This window comes from Notechis scutatus, chromosome 2 (assembly GCF_049901735.1).
Source record: "Notechis scutatus isolate UNSWTSFEM ecotype Mainland chromosome 2, rNotScu1.2, whole genome shotgun sequence".
In the NCBI taxonomy this organism is placed as follows: domain Eukaryota; kingdom Metazoa; phylum Chordata; class Lepidosauria; order Squamata; family Elapidae; genus Notechis; species Notechis scutatus.
Window position 1 is genome coordinate 1,990,076 of NC_142010.1, and position 19,463 is coordinate 2,009,538.

Genomic DNA, 19,463 nt, shown 5'->3' on the forward strand with positions numbered 1-19,463 from the left:
TTGACAGAAATCTTGACTTCTGAGGAGGATTGGCTTCCTACACTCCCAATTTTTACTCCTGCATCTGATTTGTTCCAAACTGATGTCCAGTGCAGGATATCAAAGTCACCAACAGGAACTCCATTTTCATCAAAAGAAATCCCATCTCTGGAAATATTGTGATGTTGGAAGTTCCTCAGGAACCTATGGAGCTGCAGAAACATAGAAAAAAATATTAAAATTTGAGCCTTTATTCAATGTTTTTCTTGCTCTTATTCTGGATTGGAGGTACTCTGAATAATTCAATCTCTTGAAATCATCACTACAGTCTGAAAGAGGTTTCATGGGACGCTTGTTTCAGTCATTCTCCAGGAATTTACAGCTCTTTGTTCAATATTGATCCCACATTCTTGAAAACATGGAAGAGATAACACCACCATCAGGTGACTTTGTAACTGGCTGACAAACTATATTCAACATGTAGTCCTCTGGAAAACCCCATCCACATGGAGGGAGGTAAGCAATGAGGTATCCCAAGCTTCCATTTTAGACCCAGCACTCTTCACTTATCCTCCCTTCAGCCATCAGTGGGAATGTCCTTGGTTTCCAGGAGAAAGTATTTTGTTTTGGCTACAAAACCCCATCTGTTTCTATTTTCCTATCCCTATCCCTCAGCTCCTGTGTGGCAGCACTGAAGCATCAAAATGGCCTCAGTCATGTCAGCTTCAGGGTTGACAGGCAGCCCCCCCTTAAACATAGGGGACCTTCTGCAAAAGAAATAAAATATAGAGAGGTTACTCAAAGTTTACACTAACTTCCCCCTCCATCCCCTGGAGGTTCACACTAAACTCTCTTCCACCCCCTTAGGCTTTTGGGGGTACTCATCATGGAACTTCTTAACCACCCTGTCTGCCTTCATATTTCAGATCTTGACCCAGATAGTGTCGGATAGTGGGTACCCCATGCATCACTCTAGGTACTATAAGCAACCCCTATGTAAACTAGATTCTACAATTTTCTTTACCTCATAATGTGTTTCTCCTTACAGCAGTATTGGTTTTGGAGCTGCCCAATCTAGTGGCCTGATCTGGGGGCCTACCACTGGCTTTAATAAGTTGCTGTGAAAAAATGTATGCACTTTCCCTAATAAGCGAGGGAGTCTAAGTTGTACTGTAACAGGGTTGATCACTTTCACTATGGGTAAAGGTCCTATGAACTTCAGTCCTATGAACTTTTAGAGTCAGGATTCCAGAAGTCACCCCCATTTAAATCAAGCCAAAGTTCCAAAACGTAAAAAGGATTTATTGGGAGTTAACATGTCCGGCACTGCCTGGGAGTCGCCAACTCTGAGACACATAATTCATTGTCATCTTTGACCCTGGTTTTCCCCCACCCCCTGGGTATATCATAATTCATATTCTCCAATGGGACACATCCAAAGCCAAGAGTCATCTATTATGCTCTCCAGTTATAATTTTGCACGGCAGAAACTTCAGTCACCTAGTTATTATCTTTGAAAACATTTACGGAATGCACTTTCAGTTTGCAATCTGCAGCACTGCTCCCCCCTCCCTTTCTGTTGGCAACCCTAAAAAGACTATAGAAATATTTTATGAGTTGACATTCAGGGTTTCCAAGTAATATGCCTGTAGCAAACAGGACCCTGAGGCAAGCAGGTTCCTCAAACATCAGTTTTATTGGACATATCATATAGACATAGGTTGGTGAAATCTGACTCTAAATGTTTCCATAGTTATCAGTTAAAGGTTTTCTTCCCCTTTCAAACAAGCAGTCACATGGTCCAATCAAGGTATCATCTGGTTGCCTGGTGACTTCACTCATCCTCCCTCTGGCCACTGATGGGAATGTCCTTGGTTCCAAGAGAAAGTATTTTGTTTTGACTACAAAACCCCAGTTATCTTTATCCCCCCTCCCTATCCCTCAGCTCCAGGGTGGCAACACTGAAACATCAAAATGACCTCAGTCAGGTCAGCTTCAGGGTTGACACTCACTCTCAAATACCACTAACTGACCAACTGCGATTTGAAATATCTCACCCCTTTCGGCATCTAAGTTAATACTGGGGAATTGGAAGTGGAGAATAAATGGAACCTCAAAGGAGAAGACTTACCTGCCATGGCTGTACAATCTGGGGTGGTTGATGGTATCCACCTTGCATTCTCCTCTTTCTCCGTTGGGAGGAAGAAGCAGCACTGAGGACCCGGGCCACAATTTGAATTATTTGGGAAATCCCGAGACAGGATTCTTGCAATCACATCATGGGGCTGGAATTCCCATTTCTCTTTTTCTCTGCATTTTTTCCAAACTTTCTTCGATAACAGAGGACTTGAATAGGAACATCGGAATGCTTCCTTTCCATACAATACGATCCTAGATGCATAAGATTTAAAGTCGTAATACTGAGTCCTCCTCTTTGTCTGGATGAGGAAGGAAAACAAAGCATGTCTATTTTGGAGATCAACCCAAAGATCAAAACCACTTACACTTAAAGCTGTCAAAGTTGTGGCAATCCACACCCTTCCCACCAGGGATGTATTAGTCATATCAATTATTTGTATTATTGCTGCTAACATTCCTGAGGCCTGATCATCCAGTTGGCATACTATAATTTTTATTTGACTCTTGATAAGAGAAAAGAACATTTTCCTTTTTTCTTGCATGAGAGTTTCTCCAGCACTTGTCTTCATATTTGCTTCTGGGACAGTTCCTGAGAGGACAATACAAATCCCATTTTTTAGAGCGAGAACTTCCAAGTGTCTTTTGAATTTTTCTCCTTTTTGATTGTCCTGAGAAAGGAGGCCAATCCACGTCCATTGGAACCGCAGGAGCAGCTGGACAATTGCTTGAGTAAGGAGGTTCTTGATTTGGAGTGATGCGATATGAAAAAGGGAAATGATGGTTTTGCTCAGTCACCGGGTTAATGACACTATAGTTGATCTAAGATAAAAGAGAAGGTATTGGTAGTTTGTGCCAATTTTAATGATGAAAATCAGATGGTAAAACTAAGGACCTTCTCCCACTGCTGAGAGACGTTTCAAATGATAACTGCATGAATTTTGCAAGTTCCCTTGATGTTCTGTCCTGTTGTCTTGTATGCTCCCTTTGAAACCAGATGTCAACTTGTAAAGCATTACTGGCTTGCTCTTGAGTTTCCATAAGAAGGAAGGGGGGGAGAGATCTGATGGAGTAGTTCATTGCTATGATCAGAAGCACATTCCAAGCATAGCTTTCTCCAGATTGTGTCTTAAGTTACCAAGCCCAGCGGAGAGGTGTGTGTTCCACAGCCCAGCTGAAGTGCTTAGTTGGAGAATGTGATTTATGACACATCCTGGAAAGAGGGGGGAAACAGGGTCATAGTGAACAGTAAATTATGTAGGGCAGAGGTGACTGTACTTGGGAAAAGTGCCAACATGTTGCTCCTAATAAATAATTGGATTTCTTTTAAAACTTCGCTTGAAGCTCATGCATTAATTAGAGCATTTGTCAGAACCCTGACACCAGGGAGCTCTGAATTATTATTTTTTTTAAATTTAAAATAAACTTTATTAAAGATTAAAAAGAAAAATATATACAAGGTATATGATACAACATTTCATTATAAATGGAACCAATGTACAAATACAAATATAAATATAAAACTAATCTAATCTAATCTAATCAGCTAAGATGGTGTGATCATTTATTGAAAACAATTTTTACTAATATTCATTTTCTTTTTTTGGTATATGCTCTTAATCTAACCATTTCATTTTTCAAATCCTTATCTTTTAATTTCCTGGTTTTTCTCCTTAATCCAATTATACCATTTTTCCCAACCTGTATTATATTTAGAGTCTACCTTATCTCTAAGTTTTTGTGTGAGTAGGTCTATTTCAGCGCAGTCAAGAACTTTCTGAATTATTAAATTATTTGTTGGCATTTGTTCACCCTTCCAGCATTGTGCCAATGCAATTCTTGCTGCTGTGATTATATGGAGAATTAAGTACTCTGTTTCTTTTGCATAGTCCCCTTTTAACATTCCCAACAAAAATATTTCGGCCTTAAGTTCTAGTTGTATTTTTGTAATTTCTTTTATCCAAATTCTAATTTTTTCCAATACTTTTTACTTTTTGGGCAAAGCCCCCAAGCGTGAAAGAAGGTACCCCTCGTTTGCTTGCATTTCCAACAAGTCGGATTTAAGTTTGGGTACATATTCACTAATCTTGAAGGTGCCAGATACCACCAGTAACACATTTTGTATTGGTTTTCTTTATAAACAACTGATTTTGTTATTTTATAATTTTATTTCCAAACTTTTTCCCAATCTTCCAAATTAATATTGTGCCCTACATTCCTTGCCCATGCAATCATTGGGCCTTTAACTAATTCTTCCGCCATTTCAAATTCTAATAAATAATTGTACATTTTAGAAATTATTTTTTCATCCATTCCCTCTAATATTTTATCTAATTGGTTCAGTTTTACCTCAATTCCAAATTCTTCTATATCTTTTTTATATCTCATCTTAAGTTGTAGATATAGCCACCACTCTGTTTTCATCCCTTGTTCTCTAAGTTCTTGGCTTGTCTTTAATCCTCCTTGGGAATTTAGGACATCATAATATCTAATCTTTCTTCCGGTTTCTAAGGCATTGGGATGGATCAATGCCTCCATGATGGATACCCACCCTGGAATCTTCATATAATGTTTATGTTTAATCTCTTTCCACACTTTCAATAATGAGCTTCGAATTACATGCCTATTGAAGTATGTATATCTCTTATTTCCAGAGTTCCCTATGAAGGCATGCCACCCTGCCTCTAAGTCGTGCCCTTCGAGGGTTAATATTTTTTTATTTCTCAGATTGACCCATTCTTTAATCCATGTTAAGACTGCTGCTTTATAGTATATTTCCCAGGCGGGGAGTCCAAATCCACCTCTGCATCTATTATCTTGTAGTGAGCTTAATTTTATTCTCGCTTTTTTTCCTGACCAAATACATTTCATGGTAATTTTGTTTAATTCATTAAATAATTTTTTATCTAATTTAATTGGAATGGTTTGAAAGAGAAATAGTATTCTTGGCAAGATGTTCATTTTAATGGTCGCAATTCTCCCTAACATTGATAATTGTAGTGGACATCCCTGCCTGACTCCTTTTCCTATTTCAAATGTATTTGTCATTTCTCCATTAATTATTATCTGTGCTTTTTAGTTTTAATATATTGATTCTAACATTTTTTGAATTTATCCCCAAATTTCATCTCCTTTACTTGTCTCATAAATTGCCAATTTACTTTATCGAAGGCTTTTTGGGCATCCAGAAAAACTAATGCAGCCTGTTTCTCTGGATGCGCCTCGTAATACTCCAAGATACCTAGTACTGTCCTTGTGTTGTTTTTTAATTGTCTTGTTGGAAGAAAACAATTTTTATCTGTATGTATATATCTACTTAATATTTTTTTCAATCTCTCAGCCATTATATTCATAAATATTTTATAACCAGCATTCAATAAAGAAATTGGTCTATAATTTTTTATGTGGGTGGTGTCTGCGCTCTCCTTCGGTATTAATGTAATATATGCTTCTCTCCACGACATTGGTATCTTTGCCTCTGTAAATACTTCATTATAAATTTCTAAAAGGATTGGATGGAATATTTCACCTAAATTTTTATATAATTCTGCCAGTAATCCATCCTTTCCAGGGTTTTTGTTGTTGTTGTTTTTGTTTACTGATTGCCTCTTTTAGTTCCTCCCTAGTGATCTCTTCATTTAATCTTTCCCTTTCCTCTTCTGTTAGTATTGGAATATTTTCTTCCTCTATATACTGTTTGATTTTCTCTTTACTTATATTTTCTTGTTTATAGAGTTTACTAAAATATTCCAGTACTATTTCCTTTTTCTTTTCCATATTATTTTGTATCTTTCCCTCCTTATCTTGTAATTGTTGAATCCATCTCTTTTCTTTTTTCTTCCTTAACTTATATGCCAGCCACCTTCCCGGCTTATTAGCTTTTTCAAAATAGTTTTGCTTTACTAATAAGTATCTCGTTGTTTATTAGGGGCATAAATTGCAACGAGTAAGAATTTCCTCTGTTCCCATACAACTTCTAACATTAATGTTCTCCCCACTGTATCTGCATATAAGTGCTTTGCCTCTATTCCTTCTTGTTACCCCTCTTTTTTTCCTTGTGCTAATGCTGTATAAAGTTTTCCAAATTTATTATATTGTAAATTTCTTTTATTCTGAGTTCTAATGTGTACCTCCTGGAGGCACGCTATATCCATTTTTCTTTTGCCAATTTCTTAAAGTTTGGTTCCATTTCGATGGAGAATTAAGTCCTTTTATATTTATTGACAGTATTTTCAAATTGTTTTCCATTTTCCTTCTTTGCTGCTATTGACTATTTCCTGTTGTTTCTTGCCTCTGTTTGTGCCCTTGTTCTTACTCTGTTGTCTTCTTTTGGTCTTTCTTCTTCTTTCTTTTCCTCTTCTTCCTGCTCTTTTCCATTCTTTCCCCATTGTTGGTCATCTTGGCTGACCGATTCCAGTTCTTCTCTGCTACTACCGAGTTCTTCTGTGCCTACCAGTTGAGTGTGGAAGGGTTGTGCTTTCTGCAAAGTGTCTATCTTAATCTTCTTCCCTTGCCATGACACCAGCATTCCCTCCGGTGTTATCCATCTGAACAGTATATTATTTTTATTAAGTCAGGCTGCCAGGAAACAATATTCTCTCCATTGATCGCGCACTCTTTTCAGGATTTGCTTTAATATAATAATTTCTTTTCCTTTCTAGAATATTGGCTCATCTCTGGTAATTTTTTAGATTATATCCCTTACTTTTTTTCGTGCGAAATGGATGTGCGCTTCTTTGGGCAGTCTAAATCATCTGGCATAATTGGTATACACTCGATAGACTTTGTCCAACTCATTGAGTATCTCACTTTTGTCTCTTTGGAGTGCCTCTGCAATTATCTCGGCCATTGTTGTTGTTAGGTCTTCCTCTTTAGTCTCCTCCACATTCTGGGAGCACAGATAAAATGAGTCTCTCTCCATTTCCAGCCGGACCAGTGAGTTTTCCACTTCCTTATTCCGTTCCTTCATTTTCTGGTCTACTGATTCTAATTTCTGCTCTATTTTTTCTGTTCTTTGTTCAATCATTTGTAGTCTTTGGTCATTTTTTTGTAAAACTTCTTGGATCTTTCTCATCTAATTTCTGGATGTCATTTCTCACTTCTCTTTTCACTTCCTCCATTTCTATCTTCATTTCTCCGTGATTTCTGGTCATGCTTTCCTGTAGCTTTATCATTGTTTCTTGTATTGATAATAAAGTGGCTTGCATGGTCTGTGTGTTCATTGCGGAAGCTGTTTTGTCTGTTGTAAGCATTCCTTCTATAGATCTTTGTGTAGATGGGGATGATGTCGCTGTTGTTGTAATGGGTTTCTTCCTGGTTTTCATGGCAGTTGTCATAATACTTGTCATTTCTTACAATATTCTACGTTGCTGTCCTAATATTTTTTCTATCCTCTCCCACAAGAGAGGATAATTTCTGTCTCTATTTTTATTCTACCCTGCAGTCTGCACCTCTATATCTCGTATTAGATCCCACTTATTCCACTAAGCTCCAAAAGTTATTAGCTTATACAGTTTTACTGGTCTATCCCACTAACCTAAACAATGCTAGTATTAACAGTTCACTGTTCTATTACTTCTAAATATTAAACGTTTAAACCATTAATTGATAGTTTCACATATACAATCAGTTACTTATCTCCAACAATTAATATAATTATATAAATTAGTAGTTCTATATTCCAATATACCTTTAATAACAATTATACTTTACTAAGAAGTACAAATGAACAATATCTTTAGGGTCCAATCAATATATAACTATATAAACCTAAGTATTTAAAGGTTTTTATCACAAAATGCCACTAAATATAAAACATTACTAAAAAAAGGAAAAGAAAGAAAAGATTAACCATAATGTTCTTACATATATAAATATAAATATTATAGTCACAGTTAACAGTTAATTTTAGATTTAAAAGTTGCACTCCGTTTGCTAAAATCTTACTGTGATATTGGTGGCTATAGACTTAAAGGGTTAATTTTAACTTTCCACCTTCAAAATGTCCAACTCTCCAAATTCTGCACTGTCACAGTCAGTCTACTTTCTTTAGCGTTTATATCTGCTTCTTTGTATCTTTTGTTGCTACAATGTTCAAGGAAACTTGAGGAAAATCCACGTCGCTGCTTTTATCAATTCACTTTCATCTTCTTTTTCAAATCAACAGTCAAATCACAGTCAGTCTATTACTTTGTTCTTTGTCAGTCTATTACTTCTTCTTTGTTCTTTTCTTCTCTGCTGCTGGCAACACTTTTTGCCCTCTCCTTTTTCCGCTCTCCTCACTATTTCACTCTGTCCGTGTGCCGCTTAGAGCTCTCTCCTTCGCTGTCACTTTCTGGGTTCGCTCTTCTTCAGCACTTTCCACCAAATCAAACTCCTCCACTCCCACTGCTTTTAACACACTGTTCTCTCTCTTCACTTCACTTTTCTATCTTGTGGTACATCGGGTCTCCAGATCAGCCATTAAAAGCTGACACTTCAGCTCTGGCTTTAAGGGTTCCTCCATTTGTGCCACTGAGGATCGCACTTTCCCGCTGTAGCTACGAAGGTTCCCCTCATCCTCACCGATCCCCCCAGGACCGATTTTCACCTCGGACGGCCACCTGACCACTGAATTTCAGCAACGAGGGACAGAGCACTGTCACCCATGCTTCTTCGAACCCACATAACCACCGGAAGTCCTGAATTATCTGTGGATAATGCTCATTGGTGATCCTCATAGAGCACACCCTTCTGGTCACATTATAACTCTGTGGGTCACCCATCCACTCAATCAATTATTCAATCAGAATAGAGCTGGAAAGTCCTCAAGTCCAACCAACCACTCAAGCAGGAGACCCTAGTCCAGGGGTGTCAAACTCAAGGCCCTGGCCTTTGGGATGCTTAGATCTGGCCTGCAGGGCTGCCCTGGAAATAGCAAAGGACTGGCCTGCAGTGCCTCTGACAGCAAAAATGGAGCTAGAGAGGGCTATGCATGGCTCTTCCGAGCTCCGTTTTGGCTGGCAGAGGGTTGCAGGAGGCCATCCCAGACAAAAATAGAGCTTGTGAGGGCCATGCGTGCCTCCCCAAAGATCTGTTTTTGCTGGCAGAACATTCGAGCCACCACAGTTCCCCCCTTACACAAGTGATATCATGCGGGCCATGCCCACCTCAGCCACACCTCCCCCTGAGATCAAATGCAACCCTGATGTGGCCCGCAATGAAATTGAGTGATACCCCTGCCCTAGTCCAACCCCCTGCTCAAGCAGGAGACCTAATATCACTTCAGACAAGTGACTGTCCAGTCTCTTTTTTAAAAACACCAGCGATGAAGCACCCACAAGTTCTGGAGGCAACCTGTTCCAATGGTTAATTGTCCTCAAAGCCTTAATTCCAGGTTGCTTCCCTCCTTATTAGTTTCCATCCATTGATTCTTGTCCTACCATTTGGTGCTTTGGAAAATAAATTGACCTCCTCTTTTTGGCCGCCTCTCAAATACTGGAATAATGCTATACACTCATGGAATATCTTTTTAAAATGACAAACATATTAATTTCTCAAAGATTATTACTGCTTATGTTTCATATCTTGGGCTTGAAATATTGCTTGTTATATCTCCCCCTCCCAGCAACTGTTTAATATTGCTATATTATTTCATTGTCTTCATTCATATCATTGATTTCAAATATTTATATTTAAACTCTTTAATTGGCTGAATTTATTTCAGACATTTGTAATGCAGAAGTCAGTTTAATAACCTCACTTTAAAAAAAAAAACCAAGGCAACTGGCATTGTGCCAAGCTCCAGTTCAAAATAGGAAAGTATATTATGACATATTTTATTCTGTCTTGTATACTAGAGAAAGTATGTAAAAGCTGCTTTCTGGGGGTGCCCTCTAGCTATCTTGACCTATTCATTTTTTTCTTCATTTTTTTCTTTTGAATTTTTTACTTTAATCTCAAGATTACAAAAATGAGGAATTCTTCACTGTGAGAGTTATTAGGAGTTGGAACAGCCTGTCTCCTGGAGCTCCATTGCTGAATATTTTCAAGGAAAAATTGGGCAGCAATTTGTCTGGGGTAGTCTGACCATACAAAATCTATTTTGTATTGGTCACTACATTTGCACAATGTTAAAAAGTCACTGATCCAACCCTCATACATTCTATGACGAAGTCTTACTTTTCAAAAATCATCATTTTCAATATTCCCAATGGTCACACCCAGGCCTTTTCTATAACCAGAGGCCTGCTGGCCACATGGCTCAAAGAAGCTGGCGAAAATAATAGAATAATAGTATAACAGAGTTGGAAGTGACCTTGGAGGTCTTCTAGTCCAACCCCCCTGCATAGGCAGGAAACACTACACTACTTCAGACAAATGGTTATCCAATCTCTTCTTAAAAACTTCCAGTGTTGGAGCATTCACAACATCTGAAGGCAAGTTGTTCCGCTGAGTAATTGCTCTAACTGTTAGGAAATTTCTCCTTAGTTCTAAGTTGCTTCTCCCCTTAATTAGTTTCCACCCGTTGCTTCTTGCCCTGACCTCAGGTGCTTTGGAGAATAGTTTGACTCCCTCTTCTTTGTGGCAGCCCCTAAGATATTGGAACACTGCTATCATGTCTCCCCTAAGAAAATGTTTTGCTTAGATTTCACATTCTTATAGCTTTACCACCATTTGAATAACACACTTCAGCTTCTCTTACAGTGAGCCAGCCTCTTCTAGACCTCTGCAGATCTTCAAAAAATAAGCAACCCATGGGCAATGGGATGTAGGAAGGAAGTGAATCAAGGAGGCTAACAAAGCAGACCCAGTGCCTATGGAGACCCAGAGTAGGATGTGGGGAGGAAGGATCTATGGGAGCCCCAAGGGATTGTAAGTGAGCATGTGGTATTGGGGAAGAGTTTGGGTGGCCTTTTCAAACACTAGGCATTTAGCCATGCCAGCCACATGAACACAGAGACATCTTCGGACAGTGCTGGCTCTTCGGCTTTGTAATGGAGATGAGCACCACCGCCTAGAAACAGAAATGACTAGCACGTATTTATGAGGGGAACCTTTACCTTTTCCTTATATACATATGTACACACACACACACACACTTTGTGAATTAAAAATTCTTTCAGCTCTTCTAATATTTACTCTCTGACTTTCAATTTATTTGGAGAAATATATACAAGTGCTCCCTTCTAGGCAAATCTGAACAATTTACAACATAGAATTAATTTCATTTGGCTTTATACCTGTGGAATTTTATAGATGCTCAAGACATTGGAAATATGATCAAAGAGTTCAGAATCCATCTCTTCAAGAATCGCCAGCAGGTTCTTTTGTCTTCCACATATGTAGTGTGGGATGTTCTCCTGTCCTGTAGACAGCACATGCAGCATGGCCTCATAGGTCATTCTTGCATTGAAAAAGTTCTGATAGATATTGTAGCCCAGGGTGATGTTGGGTAAGAGACCTGAATTCTGGTTGACTTCATGAATAGCCAACAAGAAGGGCAGAATGTGGTACAAGAAGTTCTCACTGCAACATAAGAAATTTCATCATTTTGTTTTTGCTCTATATCAACGATTTATGTGATCAACTTAAAAGCAATTGCGTTCTTTTCGCTGATATAAATTATTCAATTCTACAGATAATTCTGTTGTTTTGCAAAGTGATCACAACTACTATTTTTCATCTATTTGGCAAATTCAAATTTTTATTAATAAATGCTCTGTCTTACATATTGGTTAATGTAATTAGAATGTCAAGAATAAGCTAGGTGGCTTAATCTATCAGATGACCCTCACTTAGTAAAGGATCTAGGTGTAGTTATCTCTGACGATTTATGCTCCAAAGTTCACTGTAGCAGCATTGCTAAAAAAGCATTAAGATTGGTGGCCATATATGCAAATCCAGGCGAGATATCAGAAGGACAAAGAACAATTTGGTTTCTGCATGGAAAAGCATCAATTAGATAAAATTCTACAAGAAATGGAAAAGAAAATGATTTCAAGAATATATAACTTTCTACTAGATTTTAAAATGGAAGAGGAGGTGGTCAAAGAGACGATGGTGGTATGGGCGAAAAATGTTGGCCATAATATAGACCTAGAAAATTGGGAGAGAATGTATATAATTGAAAGATGGTTTTATGTTTTTATGTTTTGTTCGTATGTTTGTTGTAAAAAATAAAAAAAATTGTTAAAAAAGAAAAAGAAAATTGGGAGAGAATGTGGGGATCAAATTACAAGCTAATTACATCCACAGCATACAAGGAAAATCAATACAAAATGTTCTACAGATGGCACCTTCCTCCCGCTAGATTGGCAAAAATGTTTAATTCAGACCCAAATTGTTGGAAATCTGGAAAAGAAAAAGGCACTTCTTTTCATACCTCGTGGACTTGCCAGGAAGTGAAAAAATATTGGAATACAATTAGACAATGGATAGAAGAAATCACGAATCAGAAAATTGAATTTAATCCGGAAACATTTTTATTAGGTATAATAACACAAAAATGCAATAAAACAGATAGATATATTATGTTACATATATTAACAGCTGCAAGGATTTCATATGCACAACTCTGGAAGGAAAAAAGGGTTCCACCAGAAGGCATGGTTATTAAAAAAATAATAGATTGTATAGAGATGGACAGGCAAACGATGAAAATAAAAGACAGAGAAGATTCAATTTATTGTAGGGCCTGGAATGCCTGGTATGAGTGGTTTAGAAATAAAAAGAAAAGAAAATGGCAATTAGGAAAAGAATGAGGGAATATGTAAATATGTAAATATACCATGGAGAAGATTGAGATGTAAGGATAAAAGATATTGATTTATAGTAAGAGCAAGATGCAATGGTAAAGGAATACATATACTGAAAAATGTGAGGAAATGCAAAAGATGTCTTGATGTTGATAACAATGTGTAAAGTTTTGTTTTATGTTTTTTAAAATTTGGAAAATTAATAAAAAAATTATTTAAAAAAAAGAGTTGTAAACTTAATTTTGCACAGCTTTTTTTCTGGAAACATTGTATTGCTAATTAGAGCTTATAAAACTTATGCTAGACCAATTTTAGTGTATTGTTCAATGGTTTGGAATCCCCACCATATATCTGACATCAGTACAATCAAGCGGATTCAAAAGTACTTCACAAGAAACTCTTGCACTCTTCTGTACACAATAGAATTCCTTATGCTACCAGACTCGAAACGCTCTGTTGAATAACGTAGAACTGCATTGCTTGTGGTCAGACCTAAGTATTGCATCCAAAAATGATACGTAGTAATGTTTTACCTGTAAATGACGTTTTCTGTTTTAATCGCAACAATAGGCGCACGAACAACCACTTTAAGCTCAATGTAAATAGTTCTAAACTTGACTGTAAAAATGTATGATTCCTGTAATAGGGTTGTCAAAGTCTGGAATGCCCTACCTGATTTGGTTGTCTCAGCTACAAATTTTGACATTTTTGGTCACAAATTGACTTCCATGGACCTTACGTCATACTTAAGTGGTCAGTAGAGGGGGGCATGCATAAGTCCACCAAATGTCCCTGTCATTGTATTTTTATTCTCTTATTTTTGTTCTTGTTTTTGTTTGTCAAATTCCAATATATAAATAATTAAATAAATCTTCAATTTGGACTTTCAAGAAAGCATGTCATCTTTACTGTAGCTTTATAACTATATAGTGCAATGCCCAAAAGATATCAAATACTCATTATTTAATTAAATTATTCCATTTATTTGGACTTCGCAGGTGATAAGACATTTTTGAAATTTCTATCAGAAATTCACACCACTAGGAGCTTCTTGCCAAAGAACGAGAGAAAAAGGAAGAGAGAGATAGCAAGCTTATCATGTCAGGATCAAAGCAATCCTACCAAAATCACCAGAACTGATTCTGCCTATAAATTTCTCCAAATTATAACTTGGGAAGGAAAAATGAGGAAAATTATTCTTATAGTTCAGTAGCCTGGTAAGGAAAACAGTTACAATAGTAATAGTAACTTTTTAGTCAAAAAGAAAGTGTGAAGGTTTCTTACTATTGTAACTGCTTCAATCTGCTTAGAATAAACTTTTGCAAAACCAAAGCATTTTTTTAATTGACTTACCTATTTGCAAAGCTAATATATCACTCATATCAATTCACAACAATCCATAAAATGTAATTAAAATCATATCCTTATCCCTAGGCACCAGACTTCATAAGCTCACAGCAGACAACCCCCATTCCTAGCCCAATTGTTGGGGGGGGGAGTGTATCTTCCTACTCCTACAGAATTTTAACAAGGGACACGGTGGCTCAGTGGGTAAGATGCTGAGCTTGTCGATCAGAAAGGTAGGTAGTTTGGCAGTTCAAATCCCTAGCATCTCATAACCGAGTGAGCTCCAGTTACTTGTCCCAGCTTCAGCCAACCTAGCAGTTTGAAAGCATGTAAAAATGCAAGTAGAAAAATAGGAACCTCTTTGGTGGGAAGGTAACAGCATTCCATGTGCCTTCAGCATTTAGTCATGCCAGCCACATGACCACGGAGACGTCTTCGGACAGCGCTGGCTTTGTAACGGAGATGAGCAATGCCCCCTAGAGCTGGAAATGACTAGCACATATGTGCGAGGGGAACTTTTACCTTTACCAAGTGTATATTGTATACGTTGTGATTATATTATATTATTTCTTCCTATTATACCCAGGAGATGACTAAAAGCTGGTTTCAAGATTAGCAAGAGGTATTACCCACCTGAGATGTGATATCTCTTCAACTAGACTTTTTTAAACCTAGAGATTTGCTGCAGAACATTCATGGCTTTAGAGTTATTGTCCTATATTCAATAGTTAACTACAGTAAATGTGATTCCTCTGTGACTAAACATTAACTTATCACATGAAGTCTCTCCCCTTTTTCAATTTGGTTTTTAAAAGGTATCCCTTTTATTTAAACCAAAAGGAACAGGAGAGCCACAAAAGTATTAAAGGGTGGAAAGAAAGAATGGAGAGAGTGGTAGGAATTATAGAGTAAGTGTAAGGACGGGGAAAAAACAGCGGGGAGAAAACACAAGAGATACCACTCTGTTCTAAGGTATTCATTCAATCACTTTATTACTGTTTCACTATTGTTAATAAATAAATAAAATAAATATGAATAAATAAGTTGCTGACTCCAGAGTCCCAAGATAATCATTTTGAAAGCAGGCAGAATCCATCCACGCAAGAGGTATTGTGGGACAGTGTTGGCAGTGCCCAGTGTTGCCCAGTGTTGTTGAAGAACTTAAAAGGAACTTTGCAAACTCTGGTTGTACAAAATCATCATGTTCCCCCGGAGCTTTTCCTCTAAAGCAAATTGGGATGAGCAACAAGGACTTGCCTTTCTCAAGGTGATTAATAGGAGAAAGAAATCATTCCAAGAAAAAACATTGGAGCAGGTAAAATCAATCACCAGAATCCTGGACATGCTGACAATTACCTTTTCAATTGGTGGGTTGGAGGCTTGGAGAACGAAAATTGGAACATTTGACCTGCGACTCAAGACATTATTCCAGTAATCCAGTAGTCTCCTGGTTTGTAGTAATGGAACAAATCCTTTTCTTCTATTATCACCTTAAATGGACATTTCATCAGCATACTGGCACAGGGAACTTGAGACAGAAGCTGAAGCAGAAAAAGCTGTACATGAAGCAACAGCAACATTTGACATATACTGCTAGAGATCCTTCCTACAGTTCTTTCTTCAGCACAGAGTTAAATCTCAGAGATCACAGAAGACCACAATTACAATGAGGAAAGTCCAGTTTGCCCCCAGATTTGGAAGTTTTATCTTCCAACTTTTAGACTGCTACAGAACTTTCCCAGCTTTACCCCAACCTCTGCCTTCATCACTGAAGGAGGCTGTTACAAATCAGATGATCAAATGTTGTCTATCCCATTGGCTGTCACAATGATTGGCAACTAATTGTGGTGGTGGAAATCCCAAAGGAGAATATATAATCATAATTTTTAAAATGAGAAGGCAAATTGGGTATTAACATTGCCACAAAAGTGGGCAGTTGGAGAAAAGAGTTTTGTTTGACTCAGGAGAATAATCCTAATTTCAGAATCAAGAAAGGAACAATTCAGGGAAGTTTGATTGTTTTTTTAGTCTGCAAACTTATTCTTGAGATTCTAAAGCTTAAAATGTGGGGAAATAAGTTCAATGTTCTTGAACTAGGCAATGGGCCATTATACTTCTTTCTGATTCTGTTTGATGTGGATGAGGCCATTTTTCTCAATGAAGGTTAGATACTCCAGAATGGTTAATTCCAGATCATGATATAGTGAGGAACCTATTGGAGGCCCCTGTTAAATGTCTTGTATCTTTCAAAATTTGGAATACTATCACTCTTCATGGTTACAAAGAAGATCTAGTCAAAATTCTGTGGTGCATTAATCTGAAAAATAGCTTGTTACTGACTTCTTCATGCTGTGACAATATTTGCTATCTCTTACATAGGAAATCTAACAGGGAACCAAGAGATGATGCTATATCAGTACATTACCAACAATGCCTGAAGGTGAAGGGCTAAACAACATGAGCTGAGCCTATGGCCAATGCTATATGACAGTGATGGCTAACCTTTTTGGCAAATAGCATCCAAAGGGCATGCATGCATTCCCAAATGCAATGTTCGTGTGTCCCCACACATGCATGCACATCCCCATGCATGCGCCTCATGACCACACGCATGCACAGCAGACACCCAAAGACCAGCTGGCCAGTGGGAGGTGCGTGAGCATGCATGGCAGAGTTAATGGAATAGAATGGAATGGAATGGAATGGAATGGAATGGAATGGAATAGAATAGAATAGAATAGAATAGAATAGAATAGAATAGAATAGAATAGAATAGAATAGAATAGAATAGAATAGAATAGAATAGCAGAGTTTGAAGGGACCTTGGAGGTCTTCTAGCCCAACCCATGGTTAGGCAGGAAACCATATACCATTTCATTCTTATAGAATTTATTCCTGTTGAATGCTGGGCTCTGGACACTTTGATTTGGTAATTGATTGGAGGGAGGAAATATTTCTCACCTTTGCGGATAACCTAGAAGTGGCTAGGGTAGGTTTGACACTACAATGACAGAAATCAAAATTCGGACAGTCTAGAATCCTGATTTATCATAATTGGTGAAACTGGTCAGAATGTGAATACTGAAATTGCATTTGGGAGGGCTTTGCTTTTCCAATGTTTTCTGAGTGAAAGAGATAGTGTGGAAGGCAGAGGTAATGGCATTGAGAGACCAAGACAAGGGGCGATGCTTACCTTTGATTCACAAATACAGAGCCAGGTCTATCTGAAGATTCTTCCATGATCAAGTGGCTGGCATGACGATATATCGTAGAGGCATGGAATATTGTTCCTTTCCCCTGAACTGGCACCTATTTATCTACTTGCATCTTCATGATTTTGAATAGCTAAATTGGCAGGACACACAGACACAAACAGACATGCACACACCAAAGGTGGTATTCAGCAGGTTCTGACCAGTTCTGGAGAACCGGTAGGAGAAATTTTGAGTAGTTCGGAGAACCAGCAAATACCACCTCTGACTGGAGGTTTTACAATATCCTTCCCCTGCCACGCCCACCAAGCCATGACCACAGAACTGGTAGTGAAAAATGTGGAATCTCACCACTCGCATACACTATATGTATATGGAAATAGAGATGGATATAGAGATGGATAAAAAATAGGAACCAATTTTAATACTCATAAGCACACCTTCATTGTCACATCAGGTGTCTACATGATTTCCCCCCCAAAATCATTCAGAGTTGTACACATTTTTCTTTTGATTGAAGACTGTCAAAAATAACAATAAGTCTCATTAATTTATTCAGAGAAATGGGTTAAAGTTGCTCCAATGTTCATGTTGATATTTTATCTATTCTTAATTTATAGAATGTTAGCTGTCTCTCTGTTTCTCAGCCTCTCTCATCTATCAAACTCATTTATCTATCTATGAGTGATCTTACATTATCCATCCAGAAGAGACCAATCAAATATATATTTGAAATTAACTGTTATTTTAATAGTCAGAACATCATCCCAGCAAATAAAATATAACACCAACCTGTATAGCAACAAAAACACACATAATTAGCCATAGTCCTTAATTTAGTCTAAAATCATATCAGAACATCTCTGGTAACAGTTTATCTGGCCTGGTTTCAGAAATTTTATTAATGTCATTGATGATAGTTATGATTTAACATGAATTCAGATTGTGACAATTGAAGGATATGATTAATTGAAAGAGTTTGAATTGTTTTAGCAACTTTACTACTCAATTATTATAATTCAAAATTCACATGGAATGAAGACAGATAAGAGACAAGATGTAAGACATTATTTCAAGGTATGTGATTTTACACTGCATGTATAGTGAACAAAAATAAACACCAACACAAGTAGCCTTAATGGGTTTTCATCATCAGATGTTCCTTGGTGTTCATGTAAGGTCTCATTATAATAATGTAGCATTTGGGGATAAAAATGCAGCCCAGTAAACCCAGGCTGGAGGCCAGGATGGAGAAGATCTGCATGGCTACCATGTATTTCCCTTTGGTGCTCAGGTAGGTGGGGACAAAGGAGATCCAAACACTGCAAAAAACCAATATGCTGAAGGTGATCAGTTTGGCTTCATTGAAGGTCCCTGGCAGATTTCGAGCCAGAAATGCCACCAAGAAACAGATAGCAGCCAGAAAACCCATGTAGCCAAGGGCAGTGTAGAACATGGCCACTGAACCTTCATTGCACTGCAGCAGGAAGTGTTCTAGCTGGGATTGAAAGTCAGAATCTGGGAACGTTGGAAAGACTCCCAGCCATGTCATACAGATGCCTACTTGAATACCAGAGCAGGATAAAACAACTGAGTGGGCCAGACCCTTCCCCAGCCATTTCCTCATCCTGCTTCCTGGCTTTGTAGCCAGGAAGGCCACCACCACCATTACAGTCTTGGCCAGCAAAGAAGATACAGCAACAGAGAAAACAACACTGAAAATGGTTTGTCGAAGGAGACAGGTCATTTTTATGGGGCGACCGATGAATAGAAAGGAGGTCAAGAAAGAAAACAGGAGTGAAACCAGGAGGACGTAGGTGAGTTCACGGTTGTTGGCTTTGACTATGGGAGTTTCTTGGTGTTTAATGAAGACTCCCAGAATAAAGGCAATGGTTAGGGACAAAGCAATGGCAAAGAAAATCAGGATGAGTCCCAATGATTCTTCATAGGATAAGAAGCTTATGCTTTTGGGGACACACTGATCCCGCTTCTTATTGGAATACTGGTCATCTGGACACTTTTCACAATGGGCTGCATCTGGAAAAAAAATTGG

The 19,463-nt window shown here is 37.9% G+C and overlaps 2 protein-coding genes across 2 annotated transcripts in view; one reads left to right on the forward strand and one right to left on the reverse strand.

Annotated features, from left to right (window-relative positions):
- The window catches only part of LOC113426308 (uncharacterized), a 532,245-nt gene that overhangs the window by 295,452 nt on the left and 217,330 nt on the right, over positions 1 to 19,463 (forward strand). The window lies entirely within an intron of this gene.
- LOC148131621 (vomeronasal type-2 receptor 26-like) overlaps positions 18,546 to 19,463 on the reverse strand; it is a 29,685-nt gene continuing 28,767 nt past the window's right edge. The window contains exon 6 of the mRNA XM_087953957.1: positions 18,546 to 19,447. Within this exon, the coding sequence (XP_087810083.1) occupies positions 18,546 to 19,447 (902 nt within the window). The remainder of the gene's footprint in view (positions 19,448 to 19,463) is intronic.